General features: G+C 39.9%; 2 protein-coding genes across 3 annotated transcripts in view; both read right to left on the bottom strand.

The window, feature by feature from the left end:
• Positions 1–16,364, bottom strand: part of LOC129719162 (uncharacterized) — a 280,608-nt gene that overhangs the window by 237,845 nt on the left and 26,399 nt on the right. The window lies entirely within an intron of this gene.
• On the bottom strand, positions 6,331–7,578 carry LOC129719164 (uncharacterized). The gene is made up of 2 exons (XM_055670609.1): positions 6,514–7,578; positions 6,331–6,429 (listed from the first exon to the last, which is right to left on the bottom strand). Exon 1 carries the CDS (start codon positions 7,426–7,428, stop codon positions 6,667–6,669), a length of 762 nt encoding a protein of 253 aa, XP_055526584.1. The 5' UTR covers positions 7,429–7,578; the 3' UTR covers positions 6,331–6,429; positions 6,514–6,666.

The following is a 16,364-nucleotide window of genomic DNA, read 5'->3' as shown; positions in this document are numbered from 1 at the left end:
TTACTACTAGCCCGCGATTATTTCGATCAATTACTAATAGCCCGCGAGAGACAATTTTCCCTCGCGAAATCACTGCCTATTCTTATTACTCTAATGGCCTTTTCTCGGCCTGTCTCTATTTTCGAACATTACTTCGTGGGTTTAATCCCACTTATTCTAATTCTACCCAGAGCGGTGAGCCGTGCGCTCGCTACTCTGTCTTGTTTACAAACATTTGCCAGTAACTCACCCTCGCGGTGCGGCGACGAGTTACCGGCCCATCAAGTATCGAACCACGGGCTCTTGTTTTAATTAATTGTGCTTATGGGTGGAGGTTTTGATCACCCAAGCCAAGCGGAAGACTTGGCTTCAACTAAAAAATAAAATTTTCTGAGAAACACGATGAAACCATCAAATTTAAAATATAATTAGCTGTATTGGCCGAAAAATGCAAATATAATTTTAAAATACAAAAATGGTCTATCTGGCAACACTTCCGGGCAAAAACAATATTTTTTCTGGATTCCTTGGTTTATTTTCCTCAAAATTCATCTATCACTATTTTCGGGTGTCTTACGTCTATTAATTATAAAATAAAATAATTACGAAATTTACAACTTTTTTCGTAAAAATGTTGTATCTCGAGATTGGCTCATATTACCTCGGGATGATAGTTGTTTCTCATGTGAAATTTTCCAAGGAACAAGATGAAATTATTAATTTTAAAAAATGGCTGCATTTGCTGCATTTGCCGAAAAATGTGAATTTAGTTTTCAAATACAAAAATAATTTATCTGGCAACACTACCGGTCAAAACTTATATTTTTTCTGGATTCCTTGGTTAATTTTCTTCAAAAATCATCTTTCAGTATTTTTCGGACATCTTACGTCTGTGAATGGTAAGAAAAAGAAAAAAAGATTTTGAACGAAAAATTCGTGACTTTCCAACAAACAGGGGGTCCCACAGAGCGGGGGGTATTCCAATCGACACCAAATTTAGGATTTTTCCAAAGTGACAGTAGATGAATAATTCTCCCAACTTTGAGCAAAATCTGTGATGGTCGTGTCCAAGTTTATGCTTTTTCGTGGTCGCTTCGTATGGAATGACCCATATGCTCAATATATTTTGAAAATTTACGGATATGTTTGAAAATTTTTGCACATTTTTGACCTTTTTTTCAAATTTTTAGCATTGCTAAACTCCTTCGAACATTTTTGATTGAAATTTTTATGTCATGTTTCACCGCTTTCGATTCATATCAGTTTGCAATTGTTGTCATATTTGTTTTTTTTTTCTCTACGGTTCTCGTATATTTGTTTTTTTTTTTCAGAATTTTTAGTTTTGCTTTTATTTTTATTTACCTCCATTTTCTTTATATATTTGCTACAGTTTAGTAAAATAACATTATTATCTCTTATGTATTTTACAATATTTTTGTTTTTTTTTTTCACATTTTTAGTATATCAGCTCTTTTTGTATAATTTATGCCATGTTTCAACTCTTTCTATTCATATCAATGTGCAATTGTTGTCTTATTTGTTTTTTTTTTGCAGTTTCCGCATTTTTTTTTTCATTTTTCAGTTTCCATTTTTTTATTCTCGCCAATGCTGATTTTTATAAATTCTCTTCAGTAATTTTGTCATTTTTCAAATTTTTAAATTTTTTCGCTTTTGCTTTCATCATTTTTAGTATTTTAGCACTATTTGTCATGTTCGACTATTTTATGTTTACCTTTTAGACATTATGTGACCATGTTTGAACATTTCAGAATGTTCCATGTCAATTTTGATCATTGTGAGACTGGGTTTCAATATATTTGTACATTGTTTTAATATTATAGTTACATGATATTATTGAGAATAATAAACATTTTGGGATACTTTTGAAAATTTTCGCACAATTTAGATTTTTTTATTTTTTAACTTTTTCGACATAGTGTCATACGCTGCTATGTTATTGCTACATTTGCAATTTAGGCCATATAACTTTTCAATATTCTTTTTATTTTCCACTTTTGGATTTTTTTTTCATTATTTCTGTAAGTTTTGAAGTTTTCAATGATTTTTGCTCAAAGTAGAGGGAATTATTTATCGATTGGAATACCCCCGCTCTGTGGAACCTCCTCTTTGTTACTAAATTTCTCACATTTTGTAGAAATCCACAAAAAATATTTTCTTTGACCGTAAGTGTTCCCAGATATTTATTTTTTGCATTGAACAAGTAAATTTGCATTTTTTGGCAAATGCAGCAAATTTTAGTTTTTAATTTGATCGTGTTGAAAAATTCTACGTAAAAACACTTATCACCCAGAGGTAATAGGAGCCATTTTCGAGGTATGACATTTTGATGAAAATAGTTTTGAATGTCCTAGTTATTTTTTCTTACAATTTTAAAACATAACACGTCCGAAAAACACTGATAAGTGATTTTTTGAAAGAATAAACTAAGAAATCCAGAAAAATATTATTCTTGACTGGAGGTGTTGCCAGACAGATTATTTTGATATTTGAAAACTAAAGTCCCATTTTTCGGCAAATGCAGCTAATTTTATCTTAAAGTCGATAGTTTCAACGTATTTCTCGGTATATTTTACGTAAGAAACACTTATCACCCCGACATTTCTAGTAGGAAATACTTCAGTACTAAACAGCGTTCATTCCAAACCTTTATTTTTTAGCAAAATAATAGAATAGTTTTTTCGAGAGTTGTAATTTGGTGTCAGAAGTGGGATTTAGCCGACTGTCTGATTATGCCCCGAAGTTATGATATGCATGAAGTCTTCCAATTTTCTTACTATTGTGCAAAACCGGCTTGCGTTGCGACAGCCAAGACTTTCAAAATGTCGGAGAAAATTTTTAGATGAAGTATACTCCTATTATGTTTAATCAAAATTGAGAAGCGCTGATTTTACTTTTTTTCCTCTGTATGCCTGAAGGGCACTGGGTACTGAAATGCCACTGCGACATTCTTGCTGATTGTCTTTTGTGGCGGGCCCCGATTGCTGTGCACAGGTTACGGATTGTTCGTACTCATTGATGGAGTAGAACTGTTTTGTTGTAAACCTGTACCCCAATTAGGTACAACATAGTTGATGAAACTAATGACCTGCTTGGGATTGGAGCTCCATGCTTGGTATGGAGTTAAAAGGTAACTTCCTAAGAAGTTGTACCTAGAGGAAGCAAGAGCTTCGCAAGAGCAAAGCAAATGCTCTGAACTCTCTGGTTCAGATTTGCAGAATCGGCAGGTGTCGTTCAACACTACGCCGATTTTCTTTAAATGATAAAAAGCGGGACAGTGTCCGGTGAGGAGTCCCGTGATTATCCGTAGGTCACTACGATTTAGACTAAGTAGCTTTCTGGCGGTTCCAGGGTTCGGATAGATAAACTGTTTGCCTTGTCTACAACCCTGTGCCTGTTGCCATTGGGATACTATTTCTAGCCTTTCCCAAGTTAATAGTTCGCTTTTGATAGCGGAAATGGACGTACCCAGAAACGGCTCGGGACCAATAAACCGCTGAGCTGATCCCTGTCTTGCTAGGTAGTCAGCGTGTTCATTACCCTCGACTCCGCAGTGTCCGGGCACCCAAAACAGAAAAACTGAATTCTGTCGGGAAAGTTCCCGTAGAGTTTCAATGCATTCCCAAACAAGTTTGGAAGCGCATTTGACGGACTTAAGTGCTAGTAGTGCTGCTTGACTGTCCGAGAATATACCGATTTTCGCATGTCTGTAGTTGCGTTGCAGACATATTTTTGCGCAGATATATATGGCATATACCTCTGCTTGAAAAACGGTGGGCCATTTTCCCAGGGAAAACGTTTCCCTGATACCGGGTCCGTATATACCAGATCCCGTTAGGGATCCCATTTTCGAGCCGTCCGTATAAAAATTGACGATGCCAGGTGGAAGATTAGGCCCTCCATTGTTCCACATAGAGCGGTTTGTTTCAATCACTCTATATGGAATATCCATGTTGGACCTAACGTCCATCCAGTCGGAGACTGTGGTTAATAGCGGAGTTAGTTTGAACTCCCTAAGTATGCGAAGGTGGCCGATTTGGTCCCCTTCAAGTATGGTTTTCCTCCTTTGCAACCTTAGAGCGCCAAGCTCTGCTTCCTTTTTCACATGAAGATGTAGAGGTAGTAGGCAAAGCATAGCTTCCATGGCTGCAGTTGGAGTTGTTCGCATAGCGCTGGTAACCGAAAGACATGCAAGTCTTTGAACTTTTTTGAGTTTGGCTTGCGCAGTCACTTCGTTCACCTTAGGCCACCACACTAGGGCAGCATAGGTGATTCTTGGTCGGGCAATGGTCTTGTAAGACCAGAGTGCCAAGTCTGGTTTCAGTCCCCAGGTCTTACCGAAGAGAGTTCTGCAGGCCCAGATCGCTGAGATCGCTTTCTTAGCGGCATGATCCAGTTGTGCAGACCAGTTCAGTTTCTTGTCCAGAATAATTCCGAGATATTTGACTTCATTGCTGAAGCCCAGTCTAACTCCACTCAGTATTGGAGGAGTGATGGAGATCATCCTTCGTCTGCCGAATGGAATTAGGACTGTTTTTAAGGGGTTTATGTTTAGACCCTCCTGTAAACACCATGACATGGTGGTATTCAGAGCCGTTTGCATTCGGCTCGACAGAGTTGCGTCATCTTTACCTCTGACGATGAGGACGATGTCATCGGCGTATCCAATGACCTCGTAACCAAGCTGTGAAAGCTTGTTGAGAAGTGCGTCGACAACTAGTGACCATAACAAGGGCGAGAGAACTCCTCCTTGCGGACACCCCTTGATCACTGACATTGTTACAGACGAATCTCCCAAGGTTGCTGTGATCACTCTGCTAGAGAGCATTGCGTGTATCCAGTTCCTTGAAGTTTGGTCGATTCCCTTATTAGAAAGAGCCGTATCGATTGATGCAAAGGACGTGTTATCGAAGGCCCCTTCAATATCAAGAAAGGCACATAGCGCCGTCTCCTGATAACTTAGGGACTTTTCAATCAACGTCACTAAGCTGTGAAGAGCAGTTTCTGTTGACTTGCCGCTTTGATAGGCATGTTGGTTCCTGTTCAGCGGGGAGTCTTTAAGAAACTCATCACGGATATATTTATCCATTATTTTCTCCATCAACTTGAGAAGCGATGAAGTCAGACTTATGGGTCTGAAAGTTTTAGGTAGGGTTTTGTCCTTTCTTCCAACTTTGGGGATAAACACTACCTTCACCTTCAGCCAGTTATCCGGAATATGGCCCAGGATAAAGCTGGCTCTGAAGAAGTTGATGAGTTCGGACATGATAACTGCGGCCGATTTTTGTAGAAAGATGGGTAGTATGCCGTCTGGACCAGGAGACTTCATAGGGTCGAATGAGCTTAGAGCCCAACCTATTGAAGCTTCCGTGAACAGTCGACGGGCCAGCAGGATGGACTCCCGAGACGCCATATGTCTCGAATTGTCCTGCCGCGACCCATCACTATTCAGTTCTTCGGTCTCTGTCGATCCAGGAAAGTGGGTGTTTATAAGAACCTCCAGCGTGTCCTTGGTAGTGACAGTGAGGCATCCATCCTCTTTCCTCACCTGTCCTAAACCGTTAGTATGGTCTTTGGACATCGCCTTTTGGAGCCGCGTAGCTTCCGGCAGAGTTTGGATTCTTTCACAGAAACTAACTCTGGATTTCCGTTTAGCCTTGCGTAGCTCGGCGTTGTATTTAGTGAGGGACGCCCTGTAGTCGTCCCAGTTAGACGTGACTTTTGCCCTGTTGAACAACCGCCTAGTTTCCCGACGAAGGTCACTAAGTTGATCATTCCACCAGGGTACGTCACGGCATACTGACCGCTGTGTTAGTGGACAGTTAGCGTCGAAAGCATCCATGATTCTGTTTTGTAGATCATTTGCTGCCGAATTCAGGTCAACAGAATTTCGAATGTTGCTGTAACTGAAAGTTCGTGAATCGATCAGGCGTTCCTTAAAGGATTCCCAATCTGTATTCTTAGGATTTCTGAACAGCTCTCTTTTCAGAGGGTTAGCCTCTATATTAAAAACGATGTGTCTGTGGTCCGACAAACTAGTTTCATCGGAGACATGCCAATTTTTAATCCTTTCAGAAATAGAGGCGCTACACAGAGTGAGATCAAGGACCTCCTGTCTAATAGCGTTGATAAACGTGGGGTTATTCCCTACATTACATACATTGACATCGTTAGAAGTAAGGTATTCAAGTAGGTACTCACCCCTGGTGTTGGTGTCCGAGCTGCCCCAGATCGTGTGGTGAGCGTTGGCATCGCAGCCGATCAGAAACGGCTTGTTGATGGCCTTGCAGTACCGCACGAGCGCAGCAACTTCGGGTGGCGGTATATCACCTTGGTCGCCCGGGAAGTAGGCCGACGCGACAACCATTTCCTGCTTTTCTCTGGTTGTCGGTACTTCAACCGTGACGGCAACGACGTCGCGTTGGATAAATTCTGTAATAGGTAAAAATTTTAGTTCTCTATTTAGCAGAATTGCAGTCCTTGGTTTGGACTGCGTGTCTCAGTAGATTAACCTACCGTTAGGAGCGTTAAGTCCGAGAACTTTGGATTCGTTGATCCACGGCTCCTGGATGAAAGCAGCCGCTAGCTGCTCTTTGGCGAATCTCCTGCAAAGAACACCCGAGGCGCCTTTTGCGTGATGGAGATTCGCTTGCACGCAGCGAAGGCTGCTCACTTTGCAGTGAAGTTGCCGTCTTTGTCCGGATCGGAAGATGATCCTGGTATTGGCTGACGGCTGCCAACAGCGGTTTGGCTGGTTGATGGAAGTTGCTCTTCCTCACTGTTCGGCTTCGGTTGCAGCAGTCGATTGGCAACAGAAGGTCGTCGCGCACACTGTGGTGGTTTTTGACTCCGGGGGGTGCGACTTTTCGGTGGTTGATGCTTCACACTCTTGCGAGTCTTCGGCGGAACCGTCCGAGCAGCCGCGGGGTTGCGTTTTTTGGGTGGTGACAGGGCACTCACGGGGGAGCATCCTGCGCGTACCTTCCCAATCGCAGGGTTGCGTTTGGGTGGTTGTGGGGCACTCCCGGAGGAGTTTCCCACGCGAACCTTTAGCCCATTCGCAGGATCGTTTTGCCTGGGTGGTGGCAGAGTACTCCCGGAGGAGTTACCCGCACGTACCTTCCCTGACATTGCGACGGAGTCTTTCCCGCCTGTGACGTTCGGCCTTCCGCTTACCTTTCGGATGCGTGCTTTGCCGAAACCGTAGTGCAGTTCATAATTTCTACTCTCAACGAGTTTGGCCGATTCTTCGTCAATATCCAGAACTAGTTCGACCAAGGTCTTTACCAATTTGCGGTTACAGACTCGCCACATTTTGGTAGAGAGATGGTCGTTCTGATTCTGGAGTGAACGAAGAATCTTCTCGTCCGGAGAGTTCGCACTGTCCGCGAAGTAACCGACATACCGTCTGGCCTTCGGCAGATCCTTCATGTGGTATACACGAAGTTGTGCTCCCTCCCATGGTACGAGAGAAGGTACCTCCCTTTCCAACCACTGCACTGTGTCGTTGTCGGCACAGGCAAGTTGCAGGAAGCCATTTTTTAGATGGCAACCGTTAAACTTGGGCTTGGTGGTTGGATTTTCCTGGTTCGCAATGTGATCGAGGATGGAGGTCCGGACAGCCTGAAGCTGGTCCGTTGTGAGTAGGGAGCTGGGGTGGGTAGCAGAAGTAACCGCAAGGCTTATAGCTCCCACCATGTCCCTATATGTGGCCTTCGGGAGCGGCTTCGAACCCGATGACCCCAAACCAGTGCCGTTCCGCAGTTTTTTAGGCTGTGGACACTTAGTACTGGTGTTTGGTGACACCAAGTCGTCCGACCGCTGTCGCTTGACGGCAACTTGGTTATTTTACTTTACTGATCAGAGTAAAATCATCCGAAAAAGATATAACAGAAGAACATTAACATTAAGAAATTTACAATTATCATATGTCAATAGTAGCAGTAACAAGCGGCTTAGTAGAACATAATTCACCAACAAATTGCCTTTTCCTCGCATTCAATTGATTTCATTGATTTCATAAAATGGAAGCAGTTCTTCGCAGAGGGCTGCCGGAAAATCGAACCGGCAGCTCTACCTTCGAGAGGCCAGCCACGAAATAGTAATTTCCCGGCCCTAGTAAATTGATTGAATGCAGTAACCGCCGGTGGATGCATTTTCGCAACTACTTACCAAAGTGCATTCAGCCATGTATGAAGCGGCGAAGGAAGTGTGCAGAAATGATGATGATGATGATTGTAGTGAAACAATTAATCCACTGATACCAGAGCAGCTAAATGCATTTGGGCAACTCGCAAGTTTGTTTCTTTCGGTGCGCACGAAGACACGCCATGTTTGCGTATTTGGATTGGGTTTAATTGACGGAACAACAACTTTAATTGCTTCCATTAGTGGATAGCGATAAGGAGGACGATAAGCGACTCTCATCGTTCTAGAAGTTGATTAAAAGCTGATTTTTAAATGTTGATTTGCTTGACACAGGGGCAAATGAAAAATTTACTCCGTTGCGTTGTTCGTATTAGACACAAGACACTCAAGACTTCAACATAAAAAATTATTAGGTAAATCCAGTTAAAGGTCACCCACAAGCGGTCACTCTCCGCCTATGGTTTCACACTAATTATACGGTACAAAGTAAAACAAATCCACCTCGTTCCAGCGGAAGGAATGAGTCCGAATTCCGCTGCTTGATGTGGGCCTCATGTTAGACATAAAATCGCGCAAAGATATGCGCAAGTAACATGCAAAACAGTTAGCGTGACCAGCGGGGCGTTCACTTGCGTTTGCCTGCCTCGACTTTGAGCCATCGTCGTCGCCTGCGAATGTCCTGCCGGTGGAACCCCGTTCCTTCTCGTCGCGTGCAATCGAACAATTTCTGCTAGCTAGGTTAAGTGGCTGCACTTTGCGGCTCAGTGCGTCTTGATCGTCCCTATTTTTTGACAATCTACGACTAGCGGGAAATTCCGCTTGCCGCCTTCCCTTAGGTCTTAAGCGTCTTTAGTGGCCGTGGTGGAAGGTGTTAATTGGGCTCTAATTAAGGGGCGAGTCGTTTTTCTATGGTTTGTTATTATGCCGATCGATACGATAGTTCCCGCTTACGTTCCTCTCGGTTTTCCTATCGGAACGATGGGCGGGGACTTTCACCTTGATTTGAACACAAATTCGTGAGAAGCAGGGCTGACCAGAGCCAGGCTGACATAGGAATAGAGTGAGTAAGTCCTCTTTCGCCAGAAAGTGAAATCGATTAGAAAATTATACAGGCATGGCATATCGTGTTGAAGTAAGGCGACGAGAGGGAAAACAGAAAACGTTTCACAGAATTTCTCGCTCCCGATGTTCACATGATACATCATAACTACAAGCAGGACCTAAAGCATTAACCAATCAAGCAGATGGCTCGATTGTAGCGCAAATTTATACTAAAATAATTTGTTGTTTCGCCATAAGCCCGGTCGTTATTTCAGAGAATTGAATAGATTTACGACAGACAAAGCTTTAATTTAATTTAGACATCCTTAGAGTTGATTTTTATTGGCAAAGAGAAAGTGAACCGGATAAAGTAGAATTGCATCGCCATTTGGCTCAAATCGGTGTCAGAACTTGCGGCTGTTTTTTCTCTTTTTTCTATTTTATGTTTCACATTTCGCGCGCACGGCTATGTACGAGTAGCAAATCTTAGCTAGTTCATTCCACGGCTTCCTATAAACATCAATCTATCATGATGGTGGCATTGTTATAGGGGCTAGATTTGTTTCGTTATGAGCAGTTTTGGTTTATCTTTGCACACTCTAATTATTCGCCGTAACGGAAGCGTATTTCAGGAGAGTAAAACGCAATCACTCAATCAGTTGGTTACTTACTGAAATCAAATGAAAGATTATAGCTTTTTAACCATTCCTGTGAATTTTGGTGCCCCTAGCCGCTAAAACTTTTCCAAGATGAGTTTGCTCGTAAACATACGTTGAAGTGACGAACTCGGCGAGCAATTACTATGCGACACTTTGACGTAAGTTGATGTGTTTTGACAATTCCTAGAGGCATTAGATTTCACAGAAATGGTTAAAAGCTTTAATCTTTCTAGGGCAACTATTTTGAGCTTTAGGGTAGCATTTATTCACTTTTGTCGACCAATGTTATTATTAAAAATAAGAAAACAATGTACAAATATATATATATATATATATATATATATATATATAAATATATATATATATATATATATATATATATATATATATATATATATATATATATATATATATATATATATGTAAAACCACTCACAATGTTCAAAAATGACACAAATCATTTACAAATATTTAAAAATGATCAAACATGACAAAATTAATTGAAATGCTGAAAATGTTAGAAAAAAACAAAAATATTTAAAATGACAAAAAGGATAAAAACCGTTAGAATTATCATAACGGAAACATAAAATAAAATTGAATTGGCGAAAGTTACCTTAGTGGAGATCGGGTAACCAACCCCCGGAGGAAATTTTAGTCGCATGCAAACAGAGAAGGCGACGTACAACAGCGTCTGACCGGAATCGGGCGGCTTAATCATGAGATGCTTTATCCAGTCAGTTACACTTCAGATGGCAGCCCATCAGCAGGATGTAGGTATGACGATCCTTACCACCAACAACGAAATTATAAATACGGAGCAGATATCAAGATGGCTTGACAATTTTTTTTTTCAATTCTTTTATCACCAATTTTTAGTGGTTAATTTGTGAGTTCGAAATCCAATTTGTGGTTGAGTGGTTTCCGAGAAATTTTCAAAAAAATGAGTCAAGCCATCTTGAAACATGAATTTGCTTCAAATGAATCGGACAACGATGATATATACATCAATCGAAGGCTCTTAATTTGTGGTTCACGAAAATGTAATTTTAAGGTCAAAATTACTAGTGTTTGTACGTAAATTTGTGTTTTATTATTCACGTAGTTCTACGTTTTGTTTATTTGTTGTTGACGCTGCTGGCCGCTAGAGGCGTTGGCTGTTTGCGGTGTTTGTCACTGCTATAATCAGAGCCGGATTTAAGGGGAGGGCCCGGTCCCAGGCCCCCACATTTTTGAGGCCCTTACAAATCGAGAAAAAGTTTTTTTCTCTATAAAAATAAGATTCGAATTTCGATTTTCAGCAAAAAATTTTTTTTGTTCACACAACATTTATTTGACACGGCACAATACCCAGCAAGAAAATTAGAACAGACCATTTTCAAACTGAAAATTTCCTTCAGTGTTATTTTTTCGCGAGAGCCAATATCACAACTACCTCCATAAGAGTTAACCTCGGATTCTCTCGGAATGACTCATACTAACACACCATTTGAATCGAACCAGCGTGCATGAGAGGTAAAGCAGAGAAAGAAAACAGAGAAAGAATTTCAGAGTCCGTGTGCAGATTTTACAGACCTGCAAAAGCAGGGCTGAATTTAAGGGGGTCCCACATTTTGAGGCCACCACAAATCAAGAAAAAATAAACTTGTCTCAATTAATAATGGATTTTGAAAGTCTGACCCCCACAAACAAACTCGCGTTCTATAAGTAGTTTCAGAGTCTAGTGAATATTTCCTTTGAATTACATTTGAAGAATTTGAATTTGAATAGCCAACTTGTGAAATGCATGCTAAACTAAAATTGCATTGCGTATTTATTTGAGTCTAATGGTTTCGAACGCAACTGGGGGCCCGTCTTTTTTCGAAGATGAAATTAAAAATAGGTTAAAAATAGGTCGCGTATGAAAAAAGCAAGGCTGTCAAATTTGGCATTGTGATTGATTATAGGTCATTCCATACGAAGTGTGCATGCCACTTGGACACGACCATCACAGATTTTGCTCAAAGTTGGGGGAATTATTCATCTACTGTCTCTTTGGAAAAATCCCAAATTTGGTGTCGATTGGAATACCTTCCGCTCTGTGGGACCCCCCTATTTGTTGCAAAGTCACCAAGTCACCAAGCCAATCTCGAGATAGGTATAACATTTTCACGAAAAATTAATTACGAAATTCAAAACTATTTTCGTAAAAATGCTATATCTCGAGATTGGCTCATATTACCACGGGGTGATAAGCGTTTCATACGTAAAATCTTCCAAGAAATACGATAAAAATTACCTGGCGAACAGGGATGGCAACGACTGGCAGGGCACCTCGTATTTTACTTTTTCCACGAAAGAAGTGAGCTCCGAGGTGAAGTTCATTTGACACGCCAAGCTCCCCAAGAAGGTGCTGCTATAACTGACAATCAGCAAGAAGGGGATGTCAAAGCCACTCTTCTTCCCCTCCGGACTGGCCGTGAACGGGAAAATTCATAGTAAGGCGGCATCCATAAAGTACGTCACGCATATGGGAGGGAGAGGGGGTTAAGCAAATCGTGACGATTTGTGACGTAGGTGAGAGGTGGAGTGTAACGTTAAGTGACGTCACATGAAAAACATTCAAAAAAAATAGAAGAGAAAAATTGTTTAGTCTGCCTCCTTTTTATTCACAACCTTTTGATTATTAATCAAACTGAAACTAATTAGACAAAACCAAAAACAGCAAAGAAAATTATTCCGAAACTGATTGCTTCAATACATCAGCAGAAAGTCCTGATTACCCAAATGGTTTTGACGCAGTGCCAAATTCCAATCTGTACTGAGAGTTAAAAAAATCGTATATTATTTCCGACAAAAATCTGTTCCATTGAAACATAGTTGTTTATTCTGAAGCCTGTGAAAAAACAACTTCAATGACGTTTGTTTATTGTTTTGAGAGAACTGTGACTGCTTTGACCCTGTTTATATTGGTTCTAAACTATGAGCTCACTTGTCAATGAAACTTTTAGATTGCGAGATCGCGTTCATTGTATCGTCACTGAGTCTGTTCAGTTTAGTTTAGTCTAATCTTCTCTAGCCATTTGAAAAATCTGTACTTTTCTGTACTTTTTCACGAAAATCTGTAAACTGTACAGTACGGAATCTGTACCGAAAAAAAAAAACAAAAGACCTTGTACGTTTCCAGAAAAACTTGTACAATTGGCAACAATGGTCTAACGAGTACGAGATGATGCATAAAAATTACATTGATAAGAGAGAAGCTTCCATTGGCATACCCAAGGCTCCTAAAACATGTCCAATTACAGCAATCGGAGACCATTTCTCGAATCCGTGAAATTCCGCAACCAGCTGCATTACCGTACAATTGTGGAGCTAGCGCTACGATCCTGTTGACACTAACAGCTACTCTCGAGCCGGGATTTTAAATAGGGGAGGTGAGTTTCTGTGACGTGACGTACTTCTTCTGGGGGGGTCTTCATTGTGTGACAAGAGAGGAGGGGAGTAAAATCTAACCAAAGTTTGCGTGACATACTTAATGAATGTCGCCCAAGTGCCTGCCGCAATTTGCGTCGGTAATTGAGAAATATCATGAGACCGAAAACGCGGTGTACTGGCTGCATCTGCCGTTGGCTTACTACTCGAAGCAATCATTGGAGAAGATGGAGTGTCCCCTTGCTGCGCCCCATCAAAATTTTTTAGGCAAAACTGAAGCGTAAGATCTACTCTAACAATTTTGTCGCGAACTCTGAGGAGGAATTGATGAAAAAAAAGAACTCAAAAACATGCCTACACGCATGTTTTCGTCCGTCATGGTGATTGCTTCGATTACCTGCCGGAAGGCCACTCATGAACCTACCCTGTTTCTTACTACCCACTCGGGAAAATAGTGTGATGCCGGCCCTGTTGATCATACGTGCATTTAAAATGTTAACTACCAAGAGCTTTTTGATTTTAAATGACTGTCTGAGTCTTTTAAACTCATTGAAATACAAAAATTTAAAAAAGGGTAAAATTAGAAATATTTCAAAAAAATTAATCTTTTATATTTTTTTTCATTTCTCCATTTTGGATCTATTTTTTTAGGGTGCGTGATAATTTCAAGTTTCTTTGAAAATATAGAACAAATAGAATTGTTTTTTAATTGAAATTTAGTGTTTTGTTTTTCAATATATTTTTGCCGAAAAAAATTTTTTTTAACGGTGTGTATTTTTTTCTGAGGCAATTCCGTACAACTCATTCTCAGACAGTTTTTCTATACAACCCATGGTGTCAGAGCTACAATGCTTGGAGTAAAACCTATGCCAAAACGCATACGCCCTTTTAGAAAATAGCTCATGAGTCTAAAAAGTTTCTCCATCTGTGTGAAATGTTCAATGTGCTAAGCCAAAAATGTGAGCAAAGTCTCATTTAAAATTTAATTTTTGCGTATATCCATGTCATTTTAGATGATACCACTCTTTAGCGTCATTAACAAAGTCGTAGACAGTAATTTTATCCTTTTAGATAAAAATAGACTGCACGAAACAAAAAGATTTTTTTTAAAAACCACAAAAATAATCTAACCGGCTCTATTATCGTCAGGAGGTAAATGATGTCTTAGATCGTTGATTCCTTGCAGGATGGTTTTCCATAATACAGAGTACCTATCTGCAAAATATTAGTTCTCTATGACTTCATTAACCACGGACGATAATAGGTAAAACCTGACGATAATAGACCCAATACCCTATCTCTAATAGAACCGAACAGGTTTAATAAGAATGGAAAGTTTTGAAATTTTCAAAAGGGCAGTTGGTTTCAGTTTCCACGAATTTGGGGACGGTACTTTCTACACGGAAGGGATTTTAAATCCAACGCAGTGGAAGGTGTTGTTTACACTGTTTAAGGCAGTGATATATTTGAAATCGCCGCCTGCTACAGGTCTACTTGCTACTGATCGATCCAGTTCCCAGTTAATTATCCTCTTGCTACAGTGATTGGATATATCACTGCCGTTATAGCTTCCCATTGCTGCTATTAGCTGCTACTAAGTTGGAACCGTTCTTCTCACCATCCATTAGTAATATAATTGGCTTGAGCAGAAGCCTTCATTTAGCCAACGGGTTTATTATCGGTGAACTAGGTATGATCTTCTGCCGACCGTGTTAGGGAAACCAAGCGACCAATCAGATCAAGAGGAATCGGAATTTCAACAAGGCTAAACAATTTTCAATAGTATAATAGTTCGAATAATCAAATTACAATTTTCTGCATTTGGAAGGGGCCATAGGTGATTCTCTGATCGATTACTGTAGGAATGTAGAAAATCAGTTGAACATTTAGGTTAGAGTTTGAAACATTCGAAAACGGACAATTTTCGTGGCACTCTCGATGTTTTCGATTTTCACGATCCCTACACATGTTGCCGTATGACGTTATTTTACGTCAAAATGACAATTGGAAAAAAATTTAAATTGAAATATTTTTTTGTGGAAGTGCACAAAAATCGAAGTCATTGTTTGTTATTCCTTACTGGACGCTCTTAATCATTCACAGGATACACTCCCGACAGTTTTTTTCCCGTAACTCCGCGTTGTAATCAGACAATGTGTTAATCCCACTTCTGGCACCAAATTAGAACGCTCTAATGAAATCGCCGAGATACAAAAAAATCACAGATAGTGTGATTCAGAGAAAAATAATGCGAGGTTAATCTACCTACAGAGTGAGGCGCGAGAGCCTTCGCGACGATGAATTCCCACCTGCGTTAACTGCTAATTCTGCAGAAAAGACTGACTTTTTTATCTTTTTTTCGTGTTCGGTATTCTCATCACTGCGACCAATTTTGTTAATCTTCTTTTGTAGATTATTAATTCCAGATAAGTAGATGAACATTTATGAATAGTTAACTTAATTTGCAGAAATAAAAAAAATTAAAGAAAAAAAACTTATTTTTTTACAGTGTTTGATCTTCTATGGAAGAACATAACCATTATCTACAACTTCTCCGAAGTTATAATACCGATCAAACAAACCGTTTGTTTATGGCAGTACAAAATACGGTACATCAAGTTTAGAGATTATTTCCTACGCCAAGTGTCTATTAATGATTAAAGAAATTTTTAGCGTCCAATATGTTTTATCGGTGTAGTCTCTTCGGCGAAGTTGTTGATAACAATTTTGTCCTTTCAATATTGGTCCTTGCCCATAGAAACATAAGTGCTTAGTTTCAGCCAGATTGAAATTAGTCGATTAGAATGGTTACCTCGCTTTTGTGGAATTTCACATCTTTTGAAGCAAAAAGAGGTTTTGAGAGGTTAGAGTTTTTACTCAACATGGACTAGATTTTTCTCAAATTTTGTACTTGAATAAACACATAATTTAATAAACAAATTTTAAAGCAAAATAAAAACAACAGCGTCAGAAAATATATAATTAAAAACCTACGTGATTTCTGGCCATTTTCATCATTTTTGTCTATCTTTTTTATTGTTGTCATGTTTGTGTGATATTTGTCAAAATCTAAACCAAAAAATACTCAAATTACTACAATTACTA

This window comes from Wyeomyia smithii, chromosome 1 (genome assembly GCF_029784165.1).
Source record: "Wyeomyia smithii strain HCP4-BCI-WySm-NY-G18 chromosome 1, ASM2978416v1, whole genome shotgun sequence".
Classification (NCBI taxonomy): domain Eukaryota; kingdom Metazoa; phylum Arthropoda; class Insecta; order Diptera; family Culicidae; genus Wyeomyia; species Wyeomyia smithii.
Note: the sequence above shows the minus strand (reverse complement) of the source record. Positions and strands in the feature narration are given on the sequence as shown.